General features: G+C 35.5%; 1 protein-coding gene across 9 annotated transcripts in view; it reads left to right on the top strand.

Annotated features, from left to right (window-relative positions):
- Positions 1-18,035, top strand: part of DMD (dystrophin) — a 2,565,910-nt gene that overhangs the window by 1,233,632 nt on the left and 1,314,243 nt on the right. For all 9 annotated transcript variants that reach the window (XM_043895268.1, XM_043895262.1, XM_043895270.1 and 6 more), the window contains one exon: positions 2,114-2,275. In XM_043895268.1, the coding sequence (XP_043751203.1) occupies positions 2,114-2,275 (162 nt within the window). The remainder of the gene's footprint in view (positions 1-2,113; positions 2,276-18,035) is intronic.

The raw sequence follows: 18,035 nt of genomic DNA on the forward strand, positions 1-18,035 counted from the left end.
TAGAGGCAGTTAATGGGAAATTACAATGTGAGTTATATATGCTGAGAAAGAAAGAAAAGGGCAAGAGAGAACACAGGGTTTTAGGGTCAGCTACCTGAGAGGGAGATGTCCACATTTCCAAGGTAAGACTCAAAGGATGAGTGTAATTTACCCAGGAAAAGGAAGTTGGTCATGGGATTGTTCTAGGAAAATGGAACAGTGTGTTTAAAGCCAAGTATAAAGTAAGGGATAGAGTGTATGCTACGAAATTAAAAATAATGTATCTCTATAGCTTCTGCAAATAGTAGAAGATACCATGGGGACTATGAAAGAACTTTTGAGCCGTATTAAAAAGTACAACTTTTATCCTAAGGAAAATAAGGAATCACTGGATGATTGAAGGAGATAATTATTATGTTGCTTTACAAATAACATACTGTATCTGCTTTGCAGATGAGTAGTGGCATGGCAGGGTACCAGCCAAGAGTCCTGTAACCATGTTTGAGGCAAGAAATGCTAATGACCTCAAGTAGAGTAATGGTGGTAAAGTGAGGGAGAAAAGGATGGAATCAAGAAATACTAGAAGGTAGAAGAAGGGATTGGTGACTGATGGGCTCATTAATTGCAAAATGGTGAAGGATATAATAGAAGAGGAAATATCTAAAATAATGGCTAATAAAGGCCATGATGATAAAACACAGACAGGAAAAAAGAATACACAGAAAGAGGAAAAGCAAGTTGGGGAGGTCCGAGAGTGGGCCCATATTTAGTGCTGTTGTTATTTTGATGGCTGTGGGACACTGAGGTGGAAAAGTCAAGTAGGAGAATGCATATGCAAGTGTAGAGAACAGGCAGGGAATCTGCACTGGAGATACAGAGTCAAGAATTGTGTGCTTATGAGATGTAATTGTATTTGAGGGTATGGGTAGAATGTTAAGGAAGAAAAGCCTCAGACAGAATCCTGAAGATTTATGGTGTAGGTAGAAATACCCAGAAGACCTTCCTTGCTCCTTTAGCATCACACATCTTTCAGCTCCTTTTCCTTTGGTCCAGATGCTTTTAGCTTTGCTCTCACTTGAGTAATGCTATATTTCAAGTTGGCTTCATTAAAGGACATTGATATCTGCAGTATCTTTTAAAGTTAAGAGCCAACATTTATATTCTTTATGTCATATGTAATATTCTGTATGTAATATAAAAAAGCAGGATTATTTTTAAAACCCTGATCATGGTCAATGGGAAGGATGGTTCTTTTGTATCAGATAATCATGCCTTCATATTGTATAATAAGGAAAAATTCTTGATTATGATGCATAGTTTAAGGAATTCTCAGTAAGTTACCTGTCCCATTTCTTTTATAACTACTCTTTTAAAGGTGAACAAATCCTTGAAGGGAGACTCTGCAATCTGTTCCACATGCTATTTATACTTAAAAAGTGTTAAATTATCATAATCATACTTATAGTAACAATCAAGATTAATTGCAGCTATATTAGGGTTACTTATTATTTGTTCTACTTCAGCAGTAACACAAATCCAATTGCACAAGCAATTTCCATAATCCAAATTGTGAAAAGAAGAGGAGGAAAAAAATACCACGCATAGTTGGTTGAAATAGTATTCAAAATAAATCCATAACCAAATGTTTCTCTAAAATTCCCTTTTTGAAAAGGAGCTGATTCTGAACAGATTGTATATGTGTCTCACTGGTGGAAGTGGATTATCTATCTTGAATTGGATTGTGATGACGATGACCCTATTCTAAGTAAACCAAATCTCTTGAACTATATAATGAGATCAAGGAGGAGCATTCAGCCTGAGAACGACAGATTGCAATGACGGAGATGACTTCACTAATGTTTTTCCAAGCCTCTTTCCTTGATGTACATAATACTGTGATTTTTGTCCTGCAGAGATTCCTGATGTAATTTTGTGTGCTCTTTTTTTCTTATTCTTATTTTCACTTTTTTAAGTAGAGCTGAATGAGTGGCAGGAAGCTGCGGAATCTATCTTACAAAAAGGTGATGAGGGAGAATCTAGAATCTTCTTTTGCTTTGTAGCTGGAATGCAGAAAAACTATCACCAATAAACATTGGACTGATTCTTCTTTTTTTTTTCTCCTTTCTTTCTTTAGGCTGTGAGGAGGCAAAAGTTGCTTGAACAGAGTATCCAGTCTGCCCAGGAGATTGAAAAATCCTTACAGTTAATTCAGGAGTCCCTCTCATCAATTGACAAGCAGTTGGCAGCTTATATCGCTGACAAAGTAGACGCCGCTCAGATGCCTCAGGAAGCCCAGGCAAGTAGAACCTGGGACGAGCTTCTTTGGTTTTTATTATCTGACCAAGACAGTGGTGAATTTCTAACTTAAAATTTATTCATCTAGTTGCACAGAGTGTTATTTGATCGACTAATTTGACTGTTTGGAGATAAGGGGACAAAGAGCTCTAGATTAGTACTCTAAGATTTATTTTCGAATGTATGTAATGGAGGAACTAGAAATAGACACTTAAAAGGCTGGGGCAGTATCACACTGAAGTCTGCTATTTATCACTATTTTTGATCTATACTTTAGCTGGAGGGAAACCATAGGAATGTAAATTATAAAGAAAATATTTTTTCTATTAAAAATGTAGCCCCAAATATTTTCTTATCAACTCACCTTCATTATCCTGGAATCAAAATTCTTATAACCTATATTCTACATTTAATGTGTTGCAAGTAGTTAATAACAAGGAATTAGAGATATAAATTTATATTTTATTACTAATACTAATATTCTCTATGCTCATACTCACATACAATATATTTAGCACTATTCAATCTGAATTATGAAATGTATTAAACTAATTTTTTCTAGAATCAGAGTTAAAATAGTAATGAAAATAAATCTAAGTCAAATTTATACTGAGTAAATTTAGGCTATATTCATATTAATTTTCAACTTGGACAATAATGCTGTATTTCTATTTTTAAATAACATTTGCTTGTTTGTAAAATATCATAAGTATTATTTATATAAATGTCTTTAGAGTTTTCTGATAGTAAGTTAACATAGCTAATTTTCATATCATATGTATATATTAGGAACCCAATACACAGGGATAACTCAGACTGATACATTATAATGTGAGGAGCATTAGAAGGTTATCTGTCCATCCCCAAGGCGCTCTCCCCACTAATTGGTGGAAATACATGAATGTTTTCACTTTAAAATAAATTTGGATTTATGAAATACTAGATTTATAAATTATGGTTATGATGCCATTACAGTGCATTAAATCACAGTTAAATGGATGTTCAAAGCATCAGTGAACATAATAGCATGGGTTAGTTTACCATATTGTATAAGTTTGACCGAGAAACTCTGAGTACATGGGATAGAGTACAAGTAGTTTGGATGGGCTGAAAAAGTCTAGAGTGGTGGGATTCCTCATTGACTGCTGTAACAAAAGGTGAAGAAAGTGAAGTTGGGGAAGTTTTTGATGATAAAATCCTCATGATAGGTTTCCACTAGGGCTATATGTAACCTCCCTGGTATATACACTTCTTCAAACTTACCTAGTTTTGTCAAGTTCTCCAGCATTATCTATTTTGAAGACCCTTTTAATTTGAGCCACATACAAACTTTTTTAGGCAAGCTTTAGAAAAATGCATGATAGGAATGGGAAATTTTTACTGAATTGAGAACTACATGATTATAAACTAAAGGCAGAGTAGAACTGCTTATTTTGTTTAATTTAGTGACATGAATTTGGAAGAATGTTTGATTAAAGATGTCTCATACTTTTTTGAATGTAATTAAGGAAAAATACTGTTCAGTATAAATATTAAAATCAGTTATACTATAAAATAAATGTAGTTCCTTTTTCAAGCTGGTAGAATGAAACTATGAGTAGCAAATTTGAGATTGGCAAAAGTTCTTAGTGTCTGAGGTAAAAATTGGGAACTTTCAGAAAAAAAATATTGTTTACTTGAAAAGGTTGTTGACCCTGAATGTTTGTTTATTTACTTATGAATACATGATTCCATAAACATGGATATAACATGCAAGTTTAATAACATAAAGATTTTTGTTTTACTTTCTCAAAAACTATGATAAAAGATTATTAATAACAGTTCAAAATATTGTTGATAACAGCACACAGATTAGGAAATTTCAAATCTACTTGAAAAAAGAGATTTTGGAATACTAACAAGCTCAAATCTATTTTCCCTACATTTCTGTTTGCACCTGTATTTTCAAGATGATCTTAACTTTGAATTCCCCAAATGGTAATATATTATAAAATGTATGACACCCAAAAGCTATGGAAACACTCTTTTCCAAAATTCATTTATTTACCACACCATGCCACATATAGGATCTTAGTTCTCTGACTAGGGATCGAACCCGTGCCTCCTGCATTGCAAGTGTGGAATCTTAACCCCTGGACTGCCAGGAAAGTCCCTCCAAGCCTTATTTTAAGATGACATCAAAGTGAATTGTTTTCCAGAACAGAGTTAGCAACTATTCAGATTTACTTCAGGGACTGCCTTTCCTGAAGCTCAATTTGAATCTCCCCTGGAAGAAACAAGTAGAGAATAAAGGGATTGTCTGTGAAGTGAGAACTTAAGCACAGTGTCAGACAAAGAACTTCCTAAGAATACCACCAAAATGACATTTTTTCTAAGCTTATATAATGAAGCTAAATGTAAGGCTTTGTATAAATGAAAATTCATACCCAATGTGTTTCTATAAATTGGCATAAAATTTCATTGCTAATTAAAAGATTAATGGGGTTAGCTTTCCCTTTTCAGAAACTGAGTACTTGTTTTAACACATCACTGAAAAGCAGGACAAAATGAATGGCATTGCCCTATTTGGTCATCATATATCTTCTCAGATTTCCTGTCACATATTGGCCACATAGATTTGTGGATGTTTGACTCCACCGTGTGGTGCATTGGTAGTTTTACTACTAAATTTAAATCTGTTAAAAAGAGTCTTCCTTTTTCAGCCTTTTAAGAGTGTTGGAGATTCTCAGGTATTAAAAAAAAAAAATCAGGAATAAGGGAATGGGCGCAATGTGTATAATATTTTGACAGGCATACTTTTATATAAAAGGAAATGTAGATCAAGTCACTTTCTTGAGCATAAAGGAGCTTCCCACTGCCTCTGCATATTCATTGACCAATTATCTTTCATGATGAGCAAACTGGGCCTTCTGATTCTAAACCAGATTAAAAATATTTTACTTTTTTATTTAGTGCCAGGAGCTTCAGGAGTAAAGTTTAGCCTGTTAGAAAGTAAAACCACATCCTGCTAGGGCAAACATTGACTGGAGTATTTTATTTCAAAAAAATAATTCTTAAGAAAACCACATTCTTAAATCGAATGACCGCAGCATCAAAATGCCAGCCTCTTTAAAGAGAGGCTTTTATTCAAGTATAAAATTAAGATGACATATTACTGATTCAAATAGTATGTCAAATGGGGAAGCTCTTCTTGATACAGAAATTGATTATCTGAATACATAAATCAAAAATTTGAAGATATATTTCAAAATAGTATGATTAAAATATAAAAACCCCATGAGTGTTTCTTTGAAACAACTATACAGAATATAATCATCAAATCGGATTACTGCAGAGAAGCACATGGTATAAATAGAGTTGTTTACTCCTTAATTTTGCTGAAGAACATGGTAAAACACAGAGATTTAGTTTTATCACCTAAGGTCTGCAAGCAGAAATCCAAGTCCTTAGCTTTGCATGGCAGGTCAATCAAGTCAGAATCTCTAGGTGGACTCAGTCATCAGAATTTTGGGAAACCACCTCCCTGCCACCCCAAGTTATTCTAATAGGTATCTAAGGTTGAAAACTTAGGAAATAGCCGACTAGTCCCAGTCTTCCCCCCGCCCCCCCACATCACGTTTCTCAGCACTGTTTGACAAACATTCTCACCTATGGCTGAGTCACGATTTCACTGTGAGGAAGATGGGGTGGAAATCAGACATTGGTGACTTCTGTCTTGCTTGTTTCTTTAATCTTATGAGAAATAAGTGAAGGCAGACAATATAGCTGAGAACTCCTGCATGAATGAATGAACTTAGACAAGTAGAATTTTCTTTATTGATGTTTTAAGAGGAAGAGGAACTTAGCTTAGTCATCTTTTTTTTTTTTTCCTAATTCCACATATGTTAATGTGCCAGTTAGCTTGGATATTATCTCTAAATCATTGTAGGAGCTGTGATAACTGTCTAAATAGCCAAGTAAATGTTGTGTACTTATTAAGATTACACAGATACTTTAATCTGTATTTTTCCCTTTTATAGTAATCTCATAGTTTGAGTCTCCAATATGTAAGAACAATCTAACTTGAGTACCTGTTGAAATGCTCCACATCATTATGTGTTGAAGATACATGTTTTATAGAGGAGAATGTGACCCCTTTACTTAGATTACTACAAGAAGCATTGGGGTTGTTTAACAGTGACTGTGATTGCTAAATTGTTCAGTTTTTTTGTCCTGCAGATTCCTGATTGCATCTTCTGCAGCCTCATATCTCACATAGTAGATTTATGTTCCTGAGTAGAGAGGCAAAATAGAACAATTTAGGGAAAACATAAATGACTACCAAAGGAGAGGACCTCATAGGCAGCATAGAAAAGTGCTCCTATATTTCGCTCATCAAGCTAGGACTTTCGGGTAATCCAGTTTCTCTACAGAGCAGATATCTTCCTTCCATCTCTTTTTCCATCCCAGTTAAAATATGGTTAAAACTTAGTATCAATAAATAGAAAAGAGAGATCTTCTTTTCACTAAAGAAAGCTGTTAATTATAGATGATTGCATTAGCTGCACATCAAAATAATTCATAATTGAGGTCTTCCTGTATTTATTGAAGCTAAATCTTCTCACTCACTTAAAATATATTTGGCTCTGTTTAAATGAAAGCATTCCAAAATTCTCAGAGTCATTGCTTAAAAAATAAAGACCTAAATGCAAATTTCGGTCTATCAGATTAAGCTTATGATTTCATTATGAAATAAAAAAGACTTTTATAGTGTAAATAGGCACATTTGATTGCCAGATGACTCAAAACAGTCTAACTTTACAGACTGCTTCACCGATTTATGAACTAGACAGCATAAACCCGTATAGGGAAATTCACCCAGGAATAATGTAATAATGAAATGATTTAATCACAGAACAATAAAATGGAGCGTGATTACAGATATTTGGGCTCTGATATTAAACTCCACATAACCGTAACACACATTTTCCTTTCCTTTTACCCAGCAATATAGATACAATGATAAACAATGCAATGGATTTTAAATCTGTTCTGACACTGAAATGCTACCTATGTATATTACTATATAGAACTGATTACTCCCCAATATAAAATGGCTATTATTGTTATTTTGATATGTTTAATATTGTGGGAAATAATTGCAAGCAAGAGTTGCAGAAGATGTGAAAAATTACATTTTCTTTCCATGTCCCACATTTTAAAAGTACAAACTATCCAAGATCCTATAGTACATTTTATTTCTTCAATTTTGTGAGTATGTGTTGTATGTGGCCATTTCACCATCTTGAGGATGCCGTATCAAAATTACTGTTTGTTTAAAAATTACTCACCTAACTATTAAATTTCTCCATTTGTAGTCTTAACATGCCATCTAATATTTTTATTTCTGAAATATTTTCTTTGGAGTCATTTTCTTTATCTGACATGAGAAAAGCTTGAACAATTATCTGACATAAAGTTCCCTTTATTCCAGTAAATAGTTACAGCTTAATTTTGCTCGCCATTTTCTGTCATTAATTTGATATATGAGAATGGTCTGATGAGGTAAATCATGATAAAAAGCCCTGTTCTCTGCTCAGTTAGTTGTAAAGTGCTATATTGGAAATGTCATTAATGTTTGATTTTTAGTTTTATAATTTGCCCTTTACCATATTTAATGGAAAAATGGCTATTTTCATGTCCATTGTTGTTTCTTGCTTTCAATATATAGTGCTAATTGTGAACATAATTTCTGTATTATCAAATGTCTCATTTTGGTAATGGTATGATTATTTAATTTGCTTTATATTATTTCCCTTTTTTATGAAAAATGTCTAGTGATCCTGAGCAGTATTGAGTTCCTTTTAGAGAATACATGGAGTTTCCAAATCAGTATCATGCATTGGTTACTACCTTTCATTTTATTTATTTTGGAAATTACTGATTTAATATGAAGCTAAGATGAGAGTTTCACATGATCAGTTATTTTCTTCAAACACTTACCATCCATACCCTGGTAGATATGTATTTTAAGTAAACATGGAACTGAGATAGTACAGTCTTTAGACCTTTAGCAGATCTTAGAAATCTGGTAGCTAACTTTGGAAATCATTATCCTTTGTATGAAATTATCATTTCTCAATATTTTCTTCTATATTACAAAAGTTTTTTTAACTGTTATTTTTATCACTGTCTGATCTTTTTTAAAAGTAATTTGTAAATGGGAGATTGTCCATTTTGCATAGAAGTTTCCATGATAGTTATTTAAACAAATCACTTGTCTATTTCACAATAAGCCTGCCCTAAAGTGGTAAAGCATTTTTAAATTATACAGTTTCAGAATAATAATCAGGTGATGTTAAATAAAGAAGGTGGTAAAAAATATCCTAAGTACAAACTAAAAATTGAGTATCAGTTGAAGGTAAGAATTGTGGAATTAATTTTTAAAGTTGCTAGCTAAATATAAGTATGGTACATGATTACAACCTTCCCAAAGTAGATCAATTAGAGATATATATCCATTTTTATCTTATAATTTTAATAATGAATTAAATTGTCATCTCTAAATAAACTCGTTAAGTGCATGAGAGTATATTTAGTACATGAGTATATGTTTATACTCACTAAGTACATGAGTAGGATTTCTCAAATTTATTTGTGTGATATATTTTGCCAAAAACATCAAAAGAATATTTTGAACAAAGAATTATATTCCTCTTGGATATTAACATATTGATATAGAAAATATTCTGAGAAGTTCTGTAGTATTATTATCCTTAGTTTATAAAATATATTTAGTCACTGTGCTATCATGCATAATACTTAATTGATGAAGAAATTTTGATCTCTAATCCTACTGGAATAACATTACAGATATGAGAATTTTCCTAGGAATTCTGCCTATAAATTGTCATAAAATCACAGTTTTACATGACATTCAGCCATCATTTTTTTTTCAGTTTTAATGGTTTTAGTAGTGGTGACCTTTCTAAGAGTACAGAAATTCATCCACTCAATAGTCTATGTTGATATAAATATGAACTTGATATAAATATGAGCATTTCAAAGTACATGGAATTCTCTGCATTGAAACTTAAAAATTTGCAGATTTTTCTTTCACAAGTTACATGGTCCTTCACATCCCATGGTCCTTCACATCCCCTTTTAACAGATAAAAGCTAAGTTTTTGGTCATTTGTTTATAAGTCATTTTTTACCTCATTGTTTTTAAACCTTGAAAACATTATGATTGTTTGGAAAAATGTGAAGTTTATCATTAGAAGGCCTATGTTTTACTGATCACTAAAACTATTTTGGCTTTTTTTTTTTTTGTTTGTAATGCCGTGCTACTGGAGGCAGCTTTGAGGGGACAGTCTTTAAGGGAAAAAAAAAAAAAAACTTTATAAAAGAAAATTAAATTTTGTTAGAGAATAATTTTATTTTTTTTTGGCAAGTGACCATCCCAGTTGTGGATGTGACTGGTGATAGAAGCAAGGTCCGATGCTGTAAAGAGCAATGTTGCATAGAAACCTGGAATGTTAGGTCCATGAATCAAGGCAAATTGGAAGCAGTCAAACAGGAGATGGCAAGATTGAATGTCAACATTCTAGGAATCAGCAAACTAAAATGGACTGGAATGGGTGAATTTAACTCAGATGACCATTATATCTACTACTATGGGCAGGAATTCCTTAGAAGAAATGGAGTAGCCATCATGGTCAACAGAAGAGTCTGAAATGCAGTACTTGGATGCAGTCTCCAAAATGACAGAATGATCTCTATTCGTTTCCGAGGTAAACCATTCAATATCACACAGTAATCCAAGTCTATGCCCCAACCAGTAACGCTGAAGAAGCTGAAGTTGAACAGTTCTATGAAGATCTACAAGACCTTTTAGAACTAACAGCCCCAAAAGACGTCCTTTTCATTATAGGGGACTGGAATGCAAAAGTAGGGAGTCAAGAAACACCTGGAGTAACAGGCAAATTTGGCCTTGGAGTATAGAATGAAGCAGGGCAAAGGCTAATAGAGTTCTGCCAAGAGAATGCACTGGTCAAAGCAAGCACCCTCTTCCAACAACACAAGAGAAGACTCTACACATGGACGTCACCAGGTGGCCAACCCAGAAATCAGATTGATTATATTCTTTGCAGCCAAAGATGGAGAAGCTCTATACAGTCGGCAAAAACAAGACCAGGAGCTGACTGTGGCTCATATCATGAACTCCTTATTGCCAAATTCAGATTTAAATTGAAGAAAGTGGGGAAAACCACTAGACCATTCAGGTATGACCTAAATCAAATCCCTTATGATTATACAGTGGAAGTGAGAAATAGATTTAAGGGACCAGATCTGATAGACAGAGTGCCTGATGAACTATGGACGGAGGTTCATGACATTGTACAGGAGACAGGGATCAAGACCATCCCCATGGAAAAGAAATGCAAAAAAGCAAAATGGCTGTCTGAGGAGGACTTAAAAATAGTTGTGAAAAGAAGAGAAGCAAAAAGCAAAGGAGAAAAGGAAAGATATTCCCATTTGAATGCAGAGTTCCAGAGAATAGCAAGGAGAGATAAGAAAGCCTTCCTCAGCGATCAATGCAAGGAAATAGAGGAAAACAACAGAATGGGAAAGGCTAGAGATCTCTTCAAGAAAATTAGAGACACCAAGGGAACAGTTCATGCAAAGATGGGTTTGATAAAGGACAGAAATGGTATGGACCTAAGAAGCAGAAGATATTAAGAAGAGGTGGCAAGAATACACAGAAGAACTGTACAAAAAAGATCTTCACGACCCAGATAATCACAATGGTGTGATCACTCACCTAGAGCCAGACATTCTGGAATGTGAAATCAAGTGGGCCTTAGGAAGCATCACTATGAACAAAGCTAGTGGATGTGATGGAATTCCAGTTGAGCTATTTCAAATCCTGAAAAATGATGCTGTGAAAGTGCTGCACTCAATATGCCAGCAAATTTGGAAGACTCAGCAGTGGCCACAGAACTGGAAAAGGTCAGTTTTCACTCCAATCCCAAAAAAAGGCAAAGCCCAAGAATGCTCAAACTACCACACAATTGCACTCGTCTCACATGCTAGTAAAGTAATGCTCAAAATTCTCCAAGCCAGGCTTCAGCAATACATGGATCGTGAACTTCCAGATGTTCAAGCTGGTTTTAGAAAAGACATAGGAACCAGAGATTGAATTGCCAACATCTGCTGGATCATTGAAAAAGCAAGAGAGTTCCAGAAAAACATCTATTTCTGCTTTGTTGACTATGCCAAAACCTTTGACTGTGTGGATCACAATAAACTGTGGAAAATTCTGAAAGAGATGGGAATACCAGACCACCTGACCTGCCTCTTGAGAATCCTGTATGCAGGTCAGGAAGCAACAGTTAGAACTGGACATGGAACAACAGACTGGTTCCAAATAGGAGTACGTCAAGGCTGTATATTGTCACCCTGCTTATTTAACTTATATGCAGAAAACATCATGAGAAACGGTGGGCTGGATGAAGCACAAGCTGGAATCAGGATTGCCAGGAGAAATATCAATAACCTCATATATGCAGATGACATCACCCTTATGGCAGAAAGTGAAGAACTAAAGAGCCTCTTGATGAAAGTGAAAGAGGAGAGTGAAAAAGTTGGCTTAAAACACAACATTCAGTAAACTAAGATCATGGCATCCAGTCCTGGCACTTCATGGCAAATAGATGGGGCAACAGTGGAAACAGTGGCTGACTTTATTTTTTGGGGCTCCAAAATCACTGCAGATGGTGATTGCATTCATGAAATTAAAAGACGCTTATTCCTTGGAAGGGAAGTTAAGGCCAACCTAGACAGCATATTAAAAAGCAGACATGTTACTTTTTCAACAGAGTTCCATCTAGTCAAGGCTGTGGTTTTTCCAGTAGTCATGCATGGGTGTGAGAGTCGGACCATAAGGAAAGCTGAGTGCTGAAGAATTGATGCTTTTGAACTGTGGTGTTGGAGAAGACTCTTGAGAGTCCCTTGAACTGCAAGGAGATCCAGCCAGTCCATCCTAAAGGAGATCAGTCCTGGGCGTTCATTGGAAGGACTGATGTTGAACCTGAAACTCCAATACTTTGGCCACCTGATGCGAAGAGCTGACTCATTGGAAAAGACCCTGATGCTGGAAAGATGAGGGCAGGAGGAGAAGAGGACAACTGAGGACGAGATGGTTGGATATCATCACCGACTCAATGCACATGTGTTTGGGTAAACTCCAGGAGGTGGTGATGGACAGGGAGGCCTGGTGTTCTGCAGTTCATGGGGTCGCAAAGAGTTGGACACGACTAAGCGACTGAACTGAACTGAACTGACCATCCCTGAAACTTAAGATTCAGTAACTTTACATGAATTCCTCCTGTAAATAGTAATTTTTACTCTACCCACATCCAGTTCTTCTGTGAAACTAATTATACACACTCTGCACATTTGAAACTCAGTCTTTGCTAGCGTGGTTCACACAACCTGGAATGGGATCCTGTTTTCTTATTATCTTATCTACCACTCTAAATTGGAGCAGGAAATGGCAACCTGCTCCAGTATTCTTGCCAGGGAAGTCTGATGGACAGAGGACCCTGGTGGGCTATAATTCTTGGGGTCACAAAGAGTCAGACACAGCTTAGTGACATAGCATGCGTGCACCCCTCTAAGAAACTTATCAGCCATATGGAACTTAAATATGCCAATTTCTTGAAATTTTTATCAGATTCTATAGTAGAAATGTATATATGTCTTGTCCTTTATGGCATAGCCTGAGTTTTACTGTTATATTGCACATATTTCTGCTTTGTAATTTACTCATATCTTTACATTCTGTTTCCCAAGAAATTCTTTAAGAATAGGGTCAATTGTTTTGTTCTCATTCTGTGGAATAAGATAGTAGATGAAGAATTTCCTTCTTGGATTGAATTGATAAGCTAAACAATACAACTATATAGATAAGATTAAATGTTTTTTCTGATAAATGTCTATTTGAAGAATATTTTTACTTTTAAATCATAATTTAAGAGGCAGTGAAGTTGTTTAAAGGGGAGTTGAATTTGCTACTTTACCTTGGATAAGTCAACATTTTTGCCCTCATATGTAATTGTAGTTGAGGATAGTAAATACTTACCTTCATTTGATTAGGTAATCAAAGTAATGTTTGTGAACTGTTCAGATATAAGGTCACACACATGTCTACTTTGGCAATGATGATAATGATGGTTTTTCCTTCAGGGCTCTTCTCTCACCCCTCTAGTATAAAAGGTTGATGGAATTATGTGTATATTTCTTTGTTTCCTTTGTTATATACACCTTGAGTGCCAAATGGATTAATGAGTTAAAAACATGTGGACAGATCCTGTTAGAGATATAGAATTTCAGCCCTCTGCTCTCTCTGAATGTCTTTTTAATTTTCACCTCATCATTTTCCTTTCTCGATTTCCACAATGACTATTCACTCTCCTTTTGATTCCTCACCAACCCTCTCATCCTCAGAAGATATCAAGGGGCTCGTGTTCATAAATAAATGATATATAATGGCACTGAAAAGTCATGAACAGATATTTGTGCAGAAAACTTGAGCAGGGATTTACTTATACAACTGCCTCTAATCTTATTACCAAAACCAATAGAGTTGTCTACTGCAGACGTGAGAATTTTCCCAGATACTCTGCCTACAGATGATGGCCATGCTTAATTGCTGGCTTGTCATTATGCCCATAAGTTTAGAGATGAGAAAAGTTTATGCTCACCTTGATTTCCATGAAGCATTACTGTATTCTTATGACCAACTCCTCTCCCTCGAAGGAGGCTGGAAAGTGTGTTGTGTTGACCAGGTGGCAAATCAGAACCCTGAGATTTAAACCCAGCTTTATCTATGCTGATTCCCAGAGAGCATCAAGTAGGAAGCATTGCACTTTGCACTTCTCCACATGCAGAATCATCTTGAGGTGTTACCTTTGGCTTCTGAAAAAGTGACACTCCTCTACCTGTCAATATTTTCCATTGATTATAGATTTTTGCCCTTCACTCCATTTTCTCTCATTTCCTCAGGGTGTTTTGTAATACATTAACTTCATGCATGTTTTTTTTTTTAATGCTTTATCCACTGGCTCCTTTCACATGGCCTTAATACATGTTCAATTCTACTGTCCTACATTTCATGTGGAGAGAAGTCTTCAAAATTGATTTAAAATGTTTTTGTAAGGGCTTTTCCTTGTCCTTAATCAGGCTTCAGCCCTTGAAAATTTGATTACTACTTTCAACATCCACTGACTCTGTCCTAGCTACAGTGCTCATTGACCAGCTAATATGCCCTTATTATTAATAGCACTTATTCTTATTTGATCTGTTTCAAAATTGACATTGTCCACCTCTCGCTCATTCTTAAAACTCTCACATACTTGATTTCAGTGGCAACCTCTCTCTTTCCTGGTTGTCCCTTTTATCCTTCTCTTAGACTGTTGCTTATCTTTCTTCAGTGTTTCCTTTTTTCTCCCATCCTTTAAATTTCTCTCTTCTCCATGGTCGTCTCCTGGCCCTCCCTTTCTACTTCCCTCTATTGGTTGAGTGCACCAAAATAAAGGCTGTTTGTACAGGTGCATGCTGCTGCTTTGAAAAGAAAGATACACGCACATGTGTAGCTCTATATGGTGATTAATAAAACACAAATTCATATCAAAGGATTACAGAGTTTATGGAAGCATTCTCTCATTATAAATTGCTTTATTAATTAGAATAAGTAGTAGCAGTAAAACTATTTGTGATTCTGATCACTTTTAAAATTTAAACTTTAACTTAAGATTAAGAATACTACAATTTTTTTTTCATTTAATACATGGGGTTATTTAATACTTCATTCCCACCTGTATTTCTAGTTATATTTCAGGATGAGCTTTAATTCTCTCTGCATTATTTCAGTTCTGCTAACTCTTCATGTGGTTAAGTGCCCTGTCCATACCTCATCTTCCCTCATTCAAGAATGCATTTGTTTTTAAAGCTCTCATCTCCTTGCACATCCAATATACTCTTTAGGACAGTTAAGTACAAGTAGCAACATGAATTAACTAAAGCAAAAACAAAAATGAGGGAGGGGAGATGGTCATAAGGACATAGGAATGCCTCATGGAAATCAAGAGTGAGCATAAAGTTTTTACTCAGGAAAGGATTAGAGCCTGTGTTTTGGTCACTTGTAACAGCAAAGTATCCATTTCTCTAAGGGTTTGTGAATTGAGAAAGGTCAGCTGGATGGTTTCTCTTGGAATCTCCCATGTGATTGTTTTTATTTGTGGGTGGGTACCATGGTGACTTGTAAGCTCAAATGGACTGGACATCCAATATGGCTTCCTCATGTCTAGAAGATGATGCTCCCTGTGAGGTGAAAGCTCTCCTGGGATTCTTTACTGAAACACTTCTCCACAGCCTCACTGTGTGGCTTAGGCTTTTCAGAGCATGTCAGATGGGTTCCAAGAGGGAACCCATGGGTTCCTAAGAGTTGAGTGTTCCAAAAGGGCAGAAGCAAAAGCTGCTAGCTCAGTTAAGAGCTTTTCCCATAAATGGAAAATCATTACTTTTGCTTTGTTTTACCAGTCAAGGCTGTCATAGGGCTAACCTAGATTTAAAGGGGTGAAGAAATAAACTCTGCCCCTTAATGGGAGAATGGTAAGAGGAGCGTATGGTATTGGCACTCTTGTTGCAGCCGTCTTTGGTAGTTGTTGTCTACTTCAGCCTATGTTTGAAAGCCATCAGTATATTTGTTTATGTGTCTCTTTTTTTCTCTCTCTGGTCATGGGCCTTTGCTCTTCCTAAACTAACAGTGCAAACTAGGGACTTCATAAGCATGGTCTCATACATAAGAAAGTTCCATGCACCCACAGAGCTTGACCAGACTTTCTTCTGTCAGTGCTGAGAGAGAACCTGATGGACCTAACTGGGCATAAGCATTCCTCATGCTATAATTACATGTCTTGGGGGTGGCCAAATATGTGACAGAGACATGGTTGTTAGTGATCCACCATTCTGAAGGGGTGAGCATTTTCCACCTAAGAAGTCAAGACCATAAACTCCCTAAAGCATCTGATGCCCCCAGTGATGCACTAATATGGACCCCTAACCCCAAATTCTTTGGTTCCTAGAGAATATGTGCATACTGCTGTTTCTTATGGAATGTCGTGATTCAACCACTGAAGATATTATATACAGTAAAATATATATATATATATATATATATATATATATAGATAGATTTTCTTGAGTCTTTGCTCTACTTTAAACCAGAATTCTAATCACTTAAATAATTGGCACTTACTTTACCTTTATAATTGTTAGGATCAATATGTTAAGGATTAATATCAAGGTGTATCTGTACATTTATAACCTTGTATTCTGAAAAACTCCTTCACTACTTAACCCATTTTCTTGGAATAATTCTTATTACTCATTTCAGGGCTGTAGTTCTCTTTGGTAACTGCTAAGCAAACTGGTGTTATTTTCCAGTAATATGTACTGCAATTGACTCCAATTGGTGTAAATTAGGTTATGCTAATATGTATTATACAAATTGTTGTGCATGAAAATTTTATGGGTCCTATGGTATAAGTTAATCATTTTCTTCTCTTATTTATGATAATCTGGCAATGACTTACATTTAAATTAGTATAATTTGACCAGTAGCTAATTTTTGCTGGATCTGATAGGAAGAGGTGAATGATTTTATCGTTTTTGCCTCTGCACACTGCAGGATGTGACCCACTCCTGTAACTGGCTCAGAAGTGTATAAGTCAAATACAAACATTCTTTTAAATACAACTTGATCATACATGTCTTTTCTTATTTTAAAAAATATAGAAATATGTTTTGGTTATTTAAAGTCTAAAAATCAGTCTCTGTAGGAAGCTATTAAGTATGTATCAGAAAGCAAGGCAGTCGAGACATTTAGCTTCCCTTTCCTAGATACAGAGTTTGTTTGAAATTTAACTGAAATATAGCCCAGAATTTCTGAGTAAAGATCACTATTAAGGAATATTGTCCACATGCAACTTCCTCATTATGACTTATTGCTGCAACAGTTAGATTTTTTTTTTAATTAATAATGGCTAACATCTTGCCTTTGGTCAGATTTGAATGTAAATTCAAAGGTAAAAGAATGTAATTTTCACATGTTAGATATAAGTAGATATTTCCTGGGTGTGTCTGTTAGAAACTGTGCTTACAGTGATCACAGAAGTGGGCAGCTCAGATCACCTTCAGTGAAGCTCACAGCCCCCAACTCCAGCCCCTTCCGAATCCAACTGAGCTTTTGAGCTGAGACCACATTCTTTCTAGAAGAGCCCCAACCAGTGACTGAGCATGAGATGAATGTAGGATTTGGCTGTCTCTGTTCAATGTGGGGCTTTTCCAGGATTCCTCACTGGATTAACATAAACCTTGTCAAATCTGCATCACTGTCTGAGGCTCTACCTGGGAGAGCATCCCACCCTTTCAGTAGTCTGCTCTGAAGCCTCCCTCAGTCCCTGGAAGGTCCATCTGACACATGTGATATTGACACCTGCTTATGGAAATAATTCAGAAGTTACAAGAAACTATGACAAGATGATAGATTCTAAAATTGTGAAAATGTATGTCATATGCAAAACAACCATATTTTTTTTAAAAAGACATGGGACTGTGATAGTATTCTTTCATCCTGGAACTAACATTTCAAAGATTTGTATACAAGTCCATATTTCCCTTAGCCAGGACTTTTGTGACCAGTTAGACAATAACCAC

Source organism: Cervus elaphus, chromosome X, assembly GCF_910594005.1.
Source record: "Cervus elaphus chromosome X, mCerEla1.1, whole genome shotgun sequence".
NCBI classification, from domain to species: Eukaryota; Metazoa; Chordata; class Mammalia; order Artiodactyla; family Cervidae; genus Cervus; species Cervus elaphus.